The 14082-nt window shown below is 34.4% G+C and overlaps 1 protein-coding gene and 1 long non-coding RNA gene across 3 annotated transcripts; one reads left to right on the top strand and one right to left on the bottom strand.

Moving 5' to 3' along the window:
* The first annotated feature begins 352 nt into the window (after positions 1-352).
* On the top strand, positions 353-5053 carry LOC118035077 (disease resistance protein Roq1-like). 2 transcript variants are annotated; one of them, XM_073412469.1, is made up of 6 exons: positions 354-1214; positions 1509-2586; positions 2692-3072; positions 3166-3661; positions 3803-3930; positions 4020-5053. In XM_073412469.1, the coding sequence occupies exons 1-6, from the start codon at positions 718-720 to the stop codon at positions 4863-4865; spliced, it is 3426 nt and encodes a 1141-aa protein (XP_073268570.1). In that variant the 5' UTR covers positions 354-717; the 3' UTR covers positions 4866-5053. The 2 variants fall into 2 exon arrangements, with proteins under 2 accessions (XP_073268569.1, XP_073268570.1); XM_073412468.1 differs by having other exon boundaries at positions 353-1214; positions 3166-3930.
* A 7205-nt stretch (positions 5054-12258) lies between these two features.
* Positions 12259-12927, bottom strand: LOC140956104 (uncharacterized). The gene is made up of 2 exons (XR_012171130.1): positions 12690-12927; positions 12259-12570 (listed from the first exon to the last, which is right to left on the bottom strand). It is a non-coding gene; the product is annotated as an uncharacterized lncRNA (long non-coding RNA).
* Positions 12928-14082: the final 1155 nt, after the last annotated feature.

Raw genomic sequence — 14082 nt, 5'->3', positions numbered from 1 at the left:
ACAGAAAGAAAAAGCTAGAATCAATTCAAATGATGCAAAATTACAGGCTAGCAAACTTTCCAAGTCAGATATGAAGAGCCTTGATCCTGCACGTGCCTTTTTCTTACTGGTGGGTGAAGTAAGAAGAAACGTGTGAGTTGATGAGAGGGATTATGTGTTTTGTGTGTGTCTAATGTCCATTTTGGTAATTATAACAAGAATTACAGGCCCCAGTAAACGCGTTATAAATGATTTGAGCAAATTAAAAAAGAAAAAGGTCCACAAAGACTTGTAAGGTTGACTTAAAAGCAGAAAATTGATGAACTGATAAGAGAACATCAGCGAAGGGAATGTTAAGATTGCAGGTACTCTCTCTCTCTTAGCTCTCTTAGTATTATGCTATAGTGTGGAATGTAACTCTGCTGTAACTGAGAATCACTTCGATTAATTCACTGTTAGAAACTAATTATTGATGATCTCATCAACCGATTTTGTTGGTTCAGCATAGAGATTTATCATATCTACATATATTTTTCTGAAAGGACATGGAGGAGTTGATTGCTGGGAAATAACTTGAAAATTGTTTTACAGAAAAATTAAGATAATATTATAAAAATACTTCAGCTTATTGGTGTGCTGTGTCGATCTTGAACTATCGACATCAATCCTGCAACTCTTTTTTTTTTTTTTTTTTTTTTTTTCAGATCTTTGAAAAGTCTTATCTTTGCTAGACTCGAAATGGCTGCTGGGAAGTATCAAGAATCCTACTCTTCACGGTTTCCTAATTGTAAATATCAAGTGTTCTTGAGTTTTAGAGGTGAAGACACCCGCAAGAACTTTACCGATCACCTCTACACGGCCCTGGTTCAAGCAGGGATTCACACATTTAGAGATGATAATGAAATTCGGAGAGGAGAGAATATAGATTTCGAGCTCCAGAAGGCAATACAACAATCAAAAATATCGATTATCGTGTTCTCCAAAGACTATGCTTCGTCGAGATGGTGCCTCGATGAACTTGTAATGATCATGGAACGTAAGAGGAATGCTGACTGCATAGTTTTGCCAGTATTCTATGATGTGGATCCATCCCAAGTCGGACGTCAAACAGGGAGCTTCTCTGCAGCATTTGAGGAACATGAAAAGAGCTTCAACAAGGAGATGGAGCGGGTGAATGGGTGGAGGATTGCTTTAAAGGAAGTGGCTGATTTAGCTGGAATGGTTCTAGGAGATGGGTAAGTTGTATCTCTTTATGAAACTATACATAGCATAAGACTAGAATGCTGGTCGTGAACTCTTAATTTCTTTCAGTTAAGTATACTGATAAGAAAACATAAACAAAAATAAAATAAAATAAAATACTTATGATTTCTTTGTTGGTTTTTTTTTTTTTCCAATCATGATTTGGTTTTAACTATCAAATCATTGACATGCAACCTGCTTTAATTTCTTAGCTAAATGTTGTCTATTTTTATCCTTTATAGAGAGACTACTAATTATCGTACATTGTACTTTATGTTTTGATGTAGTTACGAGGCATCATTTGTCCAATCTATTTTGGAGAATGTCTTAAAGAATTTGGATAAAAAAATGTTTCATGTCCCCCTTCATTTCATTGGAAGAGATGCTCTAGTACAAGCTATCAACTCATGGTTGCAAGATGGATCCCATGGTGCTGCCATTGCTTTACTCTATGGAATTGGTGGAGTTGGAAAGACAACCATAGCTAAGAGTGTTTTTAACCAGAACTTTTATGAATTTGAAGGAATGAGCTTCCTGTCAAATTTTAGATCAACGGATATAGTTTGCCTACAAAGGCAACTTCTTGCCGACATCTTAAAAAAGACTATTGATGAGATAAATGATGAAGATGAAGGAATTCTGAAGATTAAGAATGCCTTATGTTGCAGAAGAACTCTTATTGTTCTAGATGATGTGGACAAAAGGGACCAATTCAATAAAATCATTGGCATGCAAAGTTGGCTTTGTAAAGGAAGTAAAATCATTGTAACAACCAGAAATAAGGGTCTGTTTTCAGCTAATGATATTGAGTGGTTCGAGTGCAAAGTCGACCTGCTAGATGATGAAAAATCACTTGAGCTTTTCAGTTGGAATGCCTTTGGACAAGCTGACCCTGTTGATGGTTTTGTAGAAAACTCTGGGAGAATAGTATGTCACTGTAATGGACTTCCATTAGCTCTTCGAGTTATTGGCTCCTCATTGTCCGGAAAAGGAAGAGAAATATGGGAAAGCGCATTACAGGAATTGGCAGTGATTCCTAACTGTGAAGTTCAAAATGTTCTTGAAATAAGTTACCACTCTCTAGATGATGATTATCAAAAAAGCATATTCCTTGATATTGCTTGTTTCTTCAATGGAATGGATGTGGATTATGCAGTTACGATACTAGATGGGCTCGGTATAGGTGCAAGAGTTAGGATTGACAAACTTATCGATAGATGCCTTGTGGAAATCAACAATGATAAAAGGTTGTGGATGCATCAACTAGTAAGAGCTATGGGAAGGGAAATTGCTCATCAAGAATCTCACAAATGTCAAAGAATATGGCGTCACGAGGATGCTTTTACCGTTTTGAAAGGAGATGTTGTAAGTAGCTCAATTTTTTTTATGTCTACTAAAATGGTTTGTGGTGCCTTAACATATTCTTTCATTTACTTTCCTTTCTCATGTACTTTTAATATTATTATGCAGGATGCTGAAAAATTGCGTGGCCTTACTATTGATATGCATGCATCAATGGAAGATAATCATGCAGAAGTTGTCTATACTGATTCAATGGTTCTCAGCAAGCTGAACTTCTTTCAACAATTGCTTTCTGATTTTTCTAATAGGGGAAAATCACAAAAAAGTTTGTTTCCTGCTGATGCTTTTAGAAAGATGACAGATGTAAAATTTCTCCAACTAAACTACACTAATTTTCATGGAAGTTTGGAGCACTTTCCTAAGAATTTGATATGGTTATGTTGGCATGGATTGTCTTCGAGATCCATACCAAATCACGTATGCTTGGAGAAGCTTGTGGTTCTTGATCTATCCAGAAGTTGTCTAGTTGATGCTTGGAAAGGCAAACTGGTATGTATAAACTAAATTCATGTATTGTCACAGTTTATATAACTATCTCTCTTGTTTTCAATTGATAACAACTAAATTCATGTATTGTCACAGTTTCTTCCAAAATTGAAAGTTCTTGATCTCCGTCACTCTCGTGATCTCATTAGAACCCCTGACTTCTCGGGTCTCCCAGCCCTTGAAAAGCTAATACTTGAAGACTGCATCAGTTTGGTTCAAATTCACAATTCTATTGGTGATTTACAAAGACTGTTGATCTTAAATCTAAGAAATTGTTCAGGTCTTATGGAGCTTCCAGAAGAAATGAGTAGATTGAATTTACTTCAAGAGCTGGTTTTAGATGGTTGCTCAAATCTTTACATCTTGAATATGGAGTTAGAGCATCATCAGGGGCGCAGCTTGCTTCAAAGTGATGGAATTGTTGCAAGTGCATCGTACATTACATCTCTTCCATTGAAGCTATTCTTTCCCTCTAGGTTTTTAGCGAGGAAAATGTTGAGATTTACCTTGTTTTCACTGCCACGCTTCTTGGAGAGTCTAGATTTAAGTGGAACTCCAATTCGTTTTCTTCCAGAAAGCATCAAGGATCTTGGTATGCTCGATCGCCTATGTTTAAGAAATTGCAAAATGCTTGAGGCACTCCCAGAGCTTCCATCCCATTTGGGTTGGTTAGATGTGTCCTATTGCTATTCACTGCAAAGACTTGCTAATCCAAACGTTTTGACTTTAGCAGGTGGTTGTGATCACTTAGTCGAGTTCCAAGATTGGATAAAGCAAGAATTAATCCAAAAGTTTGACTCTCACATGTTCAGAATAATAGAAACGGTTGTTAATGCTCAAATACAGCCATCCAGATTTCAGGTCCTCCCTCGCCCATTTTATTGTCTTTGAAATCTACATTTGAATACTTTTCTTTGGCTCATTTTATAGACATTGTTTTGGTGGTGCAGATAGTATTTATAGATGGCAAACTCTCCGTACATGTATTTGATAAAGATGAGGAGTCTCCGTACATGTATGAGGTGGAAGAAGAGGATAAATGGCTAATTCAGAATGAGTTTGTAGATGACTTTTCATTTAAAATATCCTTACCTCCTGCGCCTCGGATATGTGGCTTTAATCTGTTTGCAAGGTATAGCGTGACGTCAGGGCACCTTTGCCATAGTTACGTTGATCTTGAAATCAGAAACAATACCAGAGGTGGATCCTTGCGTCGTCAAGCCTTTGTCTTTGGGTTGTCAAGCACTGAATACCAATCGCTAAGCCACTTCAAATTAATGGTCAATGATCCTACATTTGATAATGGTGATGACGATTGGAGTATTTCAGCGCGTCCACGTGATCCAGCTATTCAAGTAAGGACGATTGGTGTACGATGGTTGCATGAAGAGGAAGGAAAGGATGATGATTTTATCCAATCAAAGGATGAAGTTATCAATGCCCACAACAGTAGCGATGATGATGATGATGATGATGATGATGATGATGATGATGATGATGATGATGATGATGATGAAGAAGAAGAAGAAGAAGAAGAAGAAGAAGAAGAAGAAGTTATCAATGCCCACAACAGTAGCGATGATGATGATGATGATGATGATGATGATGATGAAGAAGAAGAAGAAGAAGAAGAAGAAGAAGTTATCAATGCCCACAACAGTAGCGATGATGCACACGCGGCCAAAGTAGAAATAGCTTCTCGTATTTTTAGAAATTATTATTGTTTTTTCCATGGTACCTTCCTCCTCGATGATGACAATTTCTATTGGTGGTATTTTGCAAAGAGAGGTCTATAACCAAAGTAGAGGTTTGCTTTTTTTAGATTTCAACCGTAACATTAAAAAAGCTAGAAAGCTTTTGAAATGGTTTTTTCTTTTTTCTTGAAAAGCTTATCATGAAAATAGTTTTGTATCTTCCTCCTTTCTTTATCATGGAAAACATGAGATCTTTTATTTATAAATATTTGTCAGGACTTTCACTTTCTTTTTTCCCTGTAATATGATATTATTTTATTAATTGATTTTTATTTATAAAATCTTGGATTTATAATAAGATATATTAAATATATTATTTTATGTGTCAATACCAAAATATATGTAATGATTCATTTTTTATGTTTTATTTCATCGTTTTATATAAAAATAAAATAAAAAATAATACATGGTAAAATTTGATTGGTAATTCTTTTTTGCTTCTACATATATCCTTTTCCAAACAAGTTCACTTGTAATAAAAAAAAAAGGTGGATATGTCTTCAAAATATAATTAAGAGGATTCTATAATTTGAATGTATTTTATTTTAATTAAAAATTAATTTGATTATATTAAATTTTTACAATAAATTAATATAGATATTTTTTTATAAAAAATAAAATATAATAATCATCAAAATTAAAAATTTTAAAATTAATTTTGATTGAAAATTATCAAATTAAAAGATAGAATTAATATTCAACAACAAAAAGTGGAAAGCTTTTGAAATTGTTTTTCTTTTTTTTTTGAAAGCTTATCAGGAAAATAGTTTTGTATCTCTAGTAATCTTCCTTCTTTCTTTGTATATCATGAGATCTTTTATTTAAAAAATATTTGTAATGGCTTTCACTTTTGTTCCCCGTTGTAATATGTTATTATTTTATTAATTGATTTTTATTTATAAAATCTTGTATTTATAATAAAATATATTAAATATCTTATCTTACTTGTCACTTTGTTGCTGCTCACCATTTTCCAAGACGGTGAACTCCACAAACCCATTTGCTGTTTTCTGTTAAACAACTAAAAAACGCTCGAGTTCTCTTCCAATTTTCCGATGAGCCAACTCAACGGGAAACCTCACAAACTTTTTTGACAACAGAATCCTATTACTGTCACACCATGGAACCTCCATTCTTATAGAACCCCCACTCAATAAACCTCTTGCCATCAGCACTTGTAAGACACCAAACATTGTGCAGCTTCAATGTCCCTCCACTCCACAGCAATACTCAATGGCTCAAAACGGAACACCACTCGGTAGCCGACCCAGTAGCTGATTCAGAGTCATGATCCTCCACGTGCCTTTTTCTTATTGGCGGGTGGTGTTGATGCTGGTTTTGGATGCGAGAGGATGGAGATACGGCCAGAGCAGGCGCACAGCGAGAGTGGATGATAATAACAAAAAAATTTATTACTCAATGCTAGTTTCTTATTGGTGTTTTGCTAGTTTTCTAATGTCCCTTTTGGTAACTATACCTCGCATTCCTGAATAATAAAATATTTTATTTATAATATTGTGCCACATAGACTTAGACTTAAGGGTTGTCTTAAAAGTTTGAGCAAAACCATTTAGGTTTGTTTTTAAAAAATTAATTTTTTTAAATTTTTGTTATTAAAAAAATTAATCAAATTTAATTCTTAAATTTTTTATTGTAATACATATTTGGTTTTGAATATTTATTTTTTAATTTCATCTCTTAAAATTTAATTTTTATATTAACTTTGATTTTTATTTTTATAATTATTATTTTTTTTTTTATTAAAATTTTTTATCTAACAAATTTGATTCTCATTTTTTTTATTGTTATTTATTTTATTTGAAATAATTTATAAAATGTTTATTATTATTAATTTAATTTCTTTATTTTTTATTTTTTTAATTTTTAAAATTTAATTTATATTATTTTAATTATTATTTATTTTTAATTATATCTATTATTTTTTAATTTATTTTTTATTATATTACAAATATTAAAAAAATAATTTACTTTTATAAAATTTATTATTTTTAAAAAAATTATTTTTCAGCAAAAAAGACACACGAGAACTAGATGAAGGTATAGAACAGCAGCCACAACTTAACTTAAGAGAGAAGAGAAAGGGAAACTTGCAGGTACTCTCTCTTTCTTATCTCCTGCTTACTTTGGTTACAGCTGTTGTCTTGTTTTCTTTGTTAATGATCACTTAGATTAAACCACTGTTAGTGACTACTTGTTCATCATCTCATCTTATCATGCCACTCAAAAAATTATAACCTAACAAATTCACCTCCGTGGGCTTTGTAAGGATTACAAGATGTGTGCTTTCTAAATAATTAAGGCTTACATAGCCAGATGGGGATCCTTAATGACTTTCCTTTCCTGCTCCATCTGTGCTTCTAAATGCGTGGTAGCAAGTGCGGTTAAAATATGTACAGATATTTCTCTGAAAGGGCTTGGGGAAGTTGATTGCTGGGAAATAACTTCAAAAATGTTTTCAAGAAAAAAATTAGATAACCATATATAAATACTTCAGCTAATTGCTGTGCTATCGATCTTGAATTATCGACATTCATCCTGCAACTTTTTTTCTTTGCTAGTCTCGAAATGGCTTCTGGGAAATATCAAGAATCCTCATTTTCACGGTTCTCTAATTGTAAATATCAAGTGTTCTTGAGTTTTAGAGGTGAAGACACCCGCAAGAACTTTACTGATCACCTCTACACAGCCCTGGTTCAAGCAGGGATTCACACATTTAGAGACGATGATGAAATTGGGAGAGGAGAAAATATCAAGTCAGAGCTCCAACAGGCAATACAACAATAAAAAATATCGATAATCGTGTTCTCCAAAGCATATGCTTCGTCACGGTGGTGCCTGGATGAACTTGTAATGATCATGGAATGTAAGAGCAATACTGACTGCATAATTTTGCCGGTCTTCTATGACGTGGATCCGTCTGAAGTCAGAAATCAAACAGGGAGCTTTGCTGCAGCATTTGTGGATCATGACAAGCGTTTCAAGAAGGAGATGGAGCAAGTGAATGGGTGGAGGATTGCTTTGTAGGAAGTTGCAGATTTAGGAGGAATGGTTTTAGGAGATGGGTAAGTTGTATTTCTTGATGAAACTACACATAACATAATAATAGCATGCTGGTTCTGCACTCTTAATTTTTTCAGGTTTGTAGTTGAGCATTGAGACGATAACTAATAATACCACTACAATTTAGTGAAACTATAAGTCTATAACACTCCCAACTCAGAGAACATACTAGGAAAATAAAAATAAAAGATACTTTTTTCTCATTTTTTTTTCCTTGACTACCTGAAAAGGCAAAGATTACTACATTATTCCATGTTTTGGTTTTAATATGCGGTGATAACATAGCTACAAAAATAGCAATCAATCATTGATGCACAGCCTGGTTTAATTTCTTTTTTCTAGGATACTAAGATTTTTAAACTTTACGGAGAGACTACTAATTATCATACATTGCATTTTTCTTTCTGATGCAGGTAAGAGGCACAGCTTGTCCAATCATCTGGTAAAATATTAAAGAAACTGCATCGTTAAATATTTCATGTCCCCCTTCATTTCATTGGAAGAGATCATCTGGTAAAATATATCAACTCATGGTTGCAAGATGGCCCCCATGGTGCTGCTATTGCTATACTCTATGGGATTGGTGGAGTTGGGAAGACAGCCATAGCAAAGACTGTTTATAACCACAACTTTCATAAATTTAAAGGCAGGAGCTTTCTATCAATTGTTAGAGAAAGGTCAAAAGAATCCAATGGTGTAGTTTGTCTACAAAGGCAACTTCTTTCTGATATCCTAACAAGACTGCTGATGGGACACATGATGTCGATGAAGGGATTATAAAGATTAAGGATGCATTGTATTCCAGAAGAACTCTTATTGTTCTCGATGACGTGGACAAATGGTACCAGTTCAATGCAATTGTTGGCATGCAAAATTGGCTTTTCCAAGGAAGTAAAATCATTGTAACAACTAGAAATAAGGCTTCGATTGTAGCTAATTGATATTGCTTGTTTCTTCAATAGAATGGATTACAATTATGCAGTTAGGATACTAGATGGACTCGGTATAGGTGCAAGATTTAGAATTGACAATCTCATTAATAGATGTGTAGTAGAAATTGTCAAAATAAAAAATGATAAAAAGTTATGGATGCATCAACTCATAAGAGTTATGGGAAGGGAAATTGCTCGTCAAGAATCACCCAAATGTCAAAGAATATGGCATCACATGGAAGCCTTTACAGTATTGAAAGAAACAAGTGTAAGTATCTAGTTTTGTTTTCATATCTACATTGTATTAAGGCATCCTAAAAAGTTCATGCTTTTACTTTCTTTTCTCGTATACTTTTAATATTTTGGAATCATGATGCTGAAAAATTACGTGGCCTTACCCTAGATATGCACGCATTCATAAAAGATAATAGTACAGAAGTTGTCTGTACTGATTCAATAGCTAGCTGCAGGTTTAACTTCTTTCAACAATGTCGTCTTCGTACAAAACGCTCTCAGGAATGGCTTTCTAATTTTTTCTTGGGGGAACAAGTACAAATTGGCTAAACAAGTTTGTCTTCCATCCTCAGCACGGATGCTTTTAGAAAGATGCAAAATGTAAAAATTTTCCAACTAAATTACATGAAGTTCTATGGAAGTTATGAACACTTCCCCAAGAATTTAATATGGTTATGTTGGCATGGATTCTCTTTGAGATCCATACCACAACACTTTTGCTTGGAGAAGCTTGTGGTTCTTGATCTATCCAAAAGTAGTCTAATTGGTGCTTGGAAAGGCAAACCGGTATGTATCTAGTCTCTCTCTATATAGCTACACGTATTTTCAATTGATAACCACTACATGTAATTGTTTTCACAGTCTCTTCCAAATTTGAAAATTCTTGATCTGCGTAGCTTGCATGACCTTATCAGAACCCTAGACTTCTCTGGATCCCCAGGCCTGGAAAAGATAATACTTGAAAACTGCATCCATGTAGTCCAGATTCATGAATCTATTCATGATTTACATTGTCTCGTGATCTTAAATATGAATTATGAAGAATTGAAAAAGTCTTGTGGAACTTCCAGAAGAAATGAGGAGATTGAATTCACTTGAAGAGCTTGTTTTGTGTGGTTGCTCAAAACTTGAGAGCTTGAATATGGATTTAGAGCATCATCAGGGACGCAGGATGCATCAAAGTGATAGAATTGTTGCAAGCACATCTTAAATTACATCTCTTCCATTGAAGCTATTCTTTTCCTCCAGGTTTTTAGAAATGAAAAATTCCAGATTTACCTCTTTCACATTGCCACACTCCTTGACAACACTAAATTTAAGTAGAACTGCAATTTGTTTTCTTCCACCAAGCCACCAAGCATTAAGGACATTGGTACACTCAATTACCTTTCATTAGCGGAATGCAAAATGCTTCAAACACTCCTAGAGCTTCCATCCAGTTTGGTTGCGTTAGACATGTCCTATTGTTATTCGCTGCAAAGAATTGCAAATCTGATCCCTTTTACCATAGCTCGTGATTGTGATCAATTAGTTCAGAAGCAAGATTTGATTAAGCTAGAATTAACCCAAAAGGTTGACCCACACTTGTTGAGAATAATTGAAATGGTCAGCGTTCAAATGCAGACATGGAGATTTCAGGTCCTCCCTCGCCCATTTTACTGTATTTCAACTCTACATTTTTGTACTTCTTCGATATTTAGAAAATTTTCCCTTTGCTCATTTTGTAATTTCTGCTTTGATGGAACAGATAGAACTTCAGGGCAACAGATTCAATGTTGTCCTTGAATATGATGAAAATGAGATGTTGGAGTTTTATGAGGAGGAAGGGCTAATTCAGAAAGAGTTTGAAGAGCACTTGTCATTCAAAATATCCTCACCTGCTACACACCGGATATGTGGCTTTAATCTATTCACATGGTTTTCTGGTACGCCAGTATCCAATCCGTATCTTCATGTTTATCTTGAAATCAGGAACAATACCAAGGGTAGATTCTGGGTTTCTTACCCCTCAATTTTTCCGATAGAATTTTCAGCTCAAAAATCTGAATTGTTACGGCTAAGCTATTGGAAATTTGGGTCCAATGATCCTGTGTTTGATACCGGTGATGAATTCAGTGTTTCAGTGTTTACAGATGATCCGGTTGTTCAAATAAAGAGGGTTGGTGTACGAATGGTGCATGAAGAGGAAGGAACTGATGATGATAGCAGCTCATCAAACACTAGTGATGATGTACATGTAGCAGCTAAAGCAGAAATAGCTTCTCATATTTTTAGAAATTATTATTGCAGTGACCGTTATGATTTTGATAACGAAATTATTATGTGTTTTTTTGAAAAGAAATTAAATGTGAAAATAATGATGGGTTGAGTTTTTTTTTAGATTTGGTGTTGTATTGAAAGCTTTTTAAAACCTAAAATAATTTGGCACTCAGTGTACAGCTATGAATTTGCATCATTTTTTTGTATGAAGCAGGCCAATTTGATTTGTGACTCAGTGTCCTTAGCCAAGTGTAAAAATAACACCACCCTCACAAACCAAATCATATTTTTCCTCATCCAAGTAGTTAAGAAGGCCATCATCAGATTCTCCGTGCATCAAATCTTTCCCCATGTCTTCTTCATGCACTTTCAATTCCAAATCAATCGCAATAGAAATGTTGTCATAACCAAATTTTTAAACAAATAATAAAAATTAAATATAGTTGATAATTGGGTTAAGACAACAAATCTTGAAGTTCAGGGATAAAATTATCAGATTTGAGAATAAATTAATTAGAAATTGAAAAATTAATAAGTTTGGAAATTTATTTAAAATTTAAATTTGTTTAATTAATAAAATTATAAGAATTAATAAGTTTGTGGACTTAATTAAACTTTGATTGAATTAATTAAATAAATTCAAGGACTTAATTGAAATTTATCCAAAAAGGGGAAAATTAAAAGAATTAATTAAGGATCAAATTGAATAATCCAGGGACTTAATTGAAAATAATCCAGGAATTAAGGACTGTTTTGTAAAGTTCAATTTTTATTAAGGGTCCAATTGCCAAATTTCTAAAGTTCAGGGATCAAAATGACAATATCCATTGCTGCTTGAAACGTTGTCGTTGCTGGTAGAATTCCTTGCTGCCAAAACGTCGCTGTTGCTGGTGGAACAACCGTGTGATCTTCTTCATCCCGATTCAACCGGAGACCTGAAATCTGCAACAAATTCAATCTTGGACCGAGTCCCTTGCCCACGATCTCGTTTGTGGAAGATACAGTCCTGCAAAGGCAGGACTGATTAGGGGCAAGCTTTGGGGTCTCTATAAAGCAGAGACTAAAGACCGGAAAAACGGGAGGAGAAACCCAGAAAAAAGATGAAAGAAAAAGCCAGAAAAACAAAGAAGAAAAACAACCCAAAAACAGAGCAATTCTGTCGCACCCGACAGAGCAAACAAAACACAATAAAAAAAAGAAAATACAGGGAGAGGGACGAACAAGCCAGCAACAATGAAGGGGGGAAAACCCAACAACAGGGGAGGAAAAAAAACCCCCAGAAAAACAGAGCAATTAACCCAGAAAATCCAGAGAAAAACAGGGCAATCAAAACACAACCTAGAACAGAGGCAGGAACCCAGCAACAGGGGGAGACAAAAGAAACCCGAAGCAGAGGGAGAGACCCAGAACGCAGAAGACTGAAACAGGGAGGAGAACCGGTTCTGCCGTTGCTTTCATCCCTGCAGAAAAATCAAATCAAAAAACATAGCCAAGAACAGAATTAGCAAAAGCAGAGAAAACATAGCATAAATCATAGTAAAAAAAGGAGCAAAAGGAAGAAACCAGGACGAAAAACAACCGAGGCAGGAGGTCAGCAACAGGGGGGAAGAACAAACAAGAAACCCACAGATGAAAGCCCCAGCATCACAATCAGCTTCTTCTTCTCCAGCGCCGGCTTCCAAAACCAGAGGAAGAAGCTTAAAAAACGAAGAGAGGAACAACACGCCATCGCCTCCATCTTGCTCCCAGGTAAGTGTCTCCAGTTTTGCAGAATAATTCTCCAACACTGTACATTAGAAATATAATTACATGCTAACTGTTGCCAGCGTGCGTGAACAATTCAAGCACGCTGGCGGGTAAAAGCCGCCTGGTCACTGGCTTGGGCCAGTGACCAGGCTGGGCCGGCTGGTCCAATCCAACCCAAAAAATATATAAAAATATAAAAAATATATAATAAAAATTGTGTAGGTAAAAAAATATATATAAAAATGAATTTATTGTTTTTTTATTTATTCATTGACAAAAAAATTAAAAACATAAAATAAAATAGGATAAATTTATTTAGTATATTCACTGACGCCAAAGTCAAGAATAAAAAAAATACTAATGTAAATTTATTTTATTTTATTTCATTTTTATTTTTTAAGCTACATAGAAAATAAAAAATAATGCGCTTGCGTTAAAATAATAATAATAATAATAATTTGATAAAGAAATGAATTGATTTTTATTTGTTTATTCACATAAAATAAAATAGGATAAATTTAATTAGTATATTCACTGACGCCAGAGTCAGGAATAAAAAATACTAATGTAAATTTATTTTATTTTATTTTATTTCGCATGCGTAAAAAATAATTTGATAAAGAAATAAATTTATTTTATTTGTTTATTCACTAGCGCTAGAGTCGGGAATAAAAAAATACTGATTTAAATTTATTTTGTTTTATAGCTACGTAATATTTACCAACTCCAGAGTTGGAAATATTCGTAGTTAAATATTCACTAGCGCCAGAGTCAGGAATATTATAAGCAAATTTTCATAACATAAATCAATAAATATTTAGCAATTTAAGACGAAACTAGCAATGCAGCCTGCCTCAGGCAGGACGTTTAAGGGGTGATAATATCTTCCTTTTTACATAACCAATCCCGAACCATAGAATCTCTGTTGACCAGTTAGGGTTCCTAGTGACCATAATACTAGGTGGCGACTCCTTAAACAAGACCATCCCATTTAAAGAACAAGATGCCAGAAATCCGTTCTTTCCAAAGATTTAACTTAATTTTTAAGGCCGCCGCGATGTCAGGTGCGACAAACGTTGCTCTTCATTAACTTGATGTGTCTGTGACAATCCACCAGTAGATCTTAATATGAACTGGGTATGCTAACTGCTGACCATACATGTCCACTAGAAGAAGAGATAGGGACTCCCTGATCAATGGGAGCATCAGCAACATGCATGCTGCAG

This window comes from Populus alba, chromosome 11 (genome assembly GCF_005239225.2).
Source record: "Populus alba chromosome 11, ASM523922v2, whole genome shotgun sequence".
Lineage (NCBI taxonomy): Eukaryota > Viridiplantae > Streptophyta > Magnoliopsida > Malpighiales > Salicaceae > Populus > Populus alba.
Note: the sequence above shows the minus strand (reverse complement) of the source record. Positions and strands in the feature narration are given on the sequence as shown.

Excerpts from the sequence above, each read along its gene's own strand:
- LOC118035077 (XM_073412468.1), top strand. The coding sequence starts at position 718 with ATGGCTGCTGGGAAGTATCAAGAATCCTACTCTTCACGGTTTCCTAAT. Across the intron at positions 2,587-2,691 it reads CCGTTTTGAAAGGAGATGTT|GATGCTGAAAAATTGCGTGG; the intron begins GTAAGTAGCTCA and ends ATTATTATGCAG. Across the intron at positions 3,931-4,019 it reads TACAGCCATCCAGATTTCAG|ATAGTATTTATAGATGGCAA; the intron begins GTCCTCCCTCGC and ends TTGGTGGTGCAG.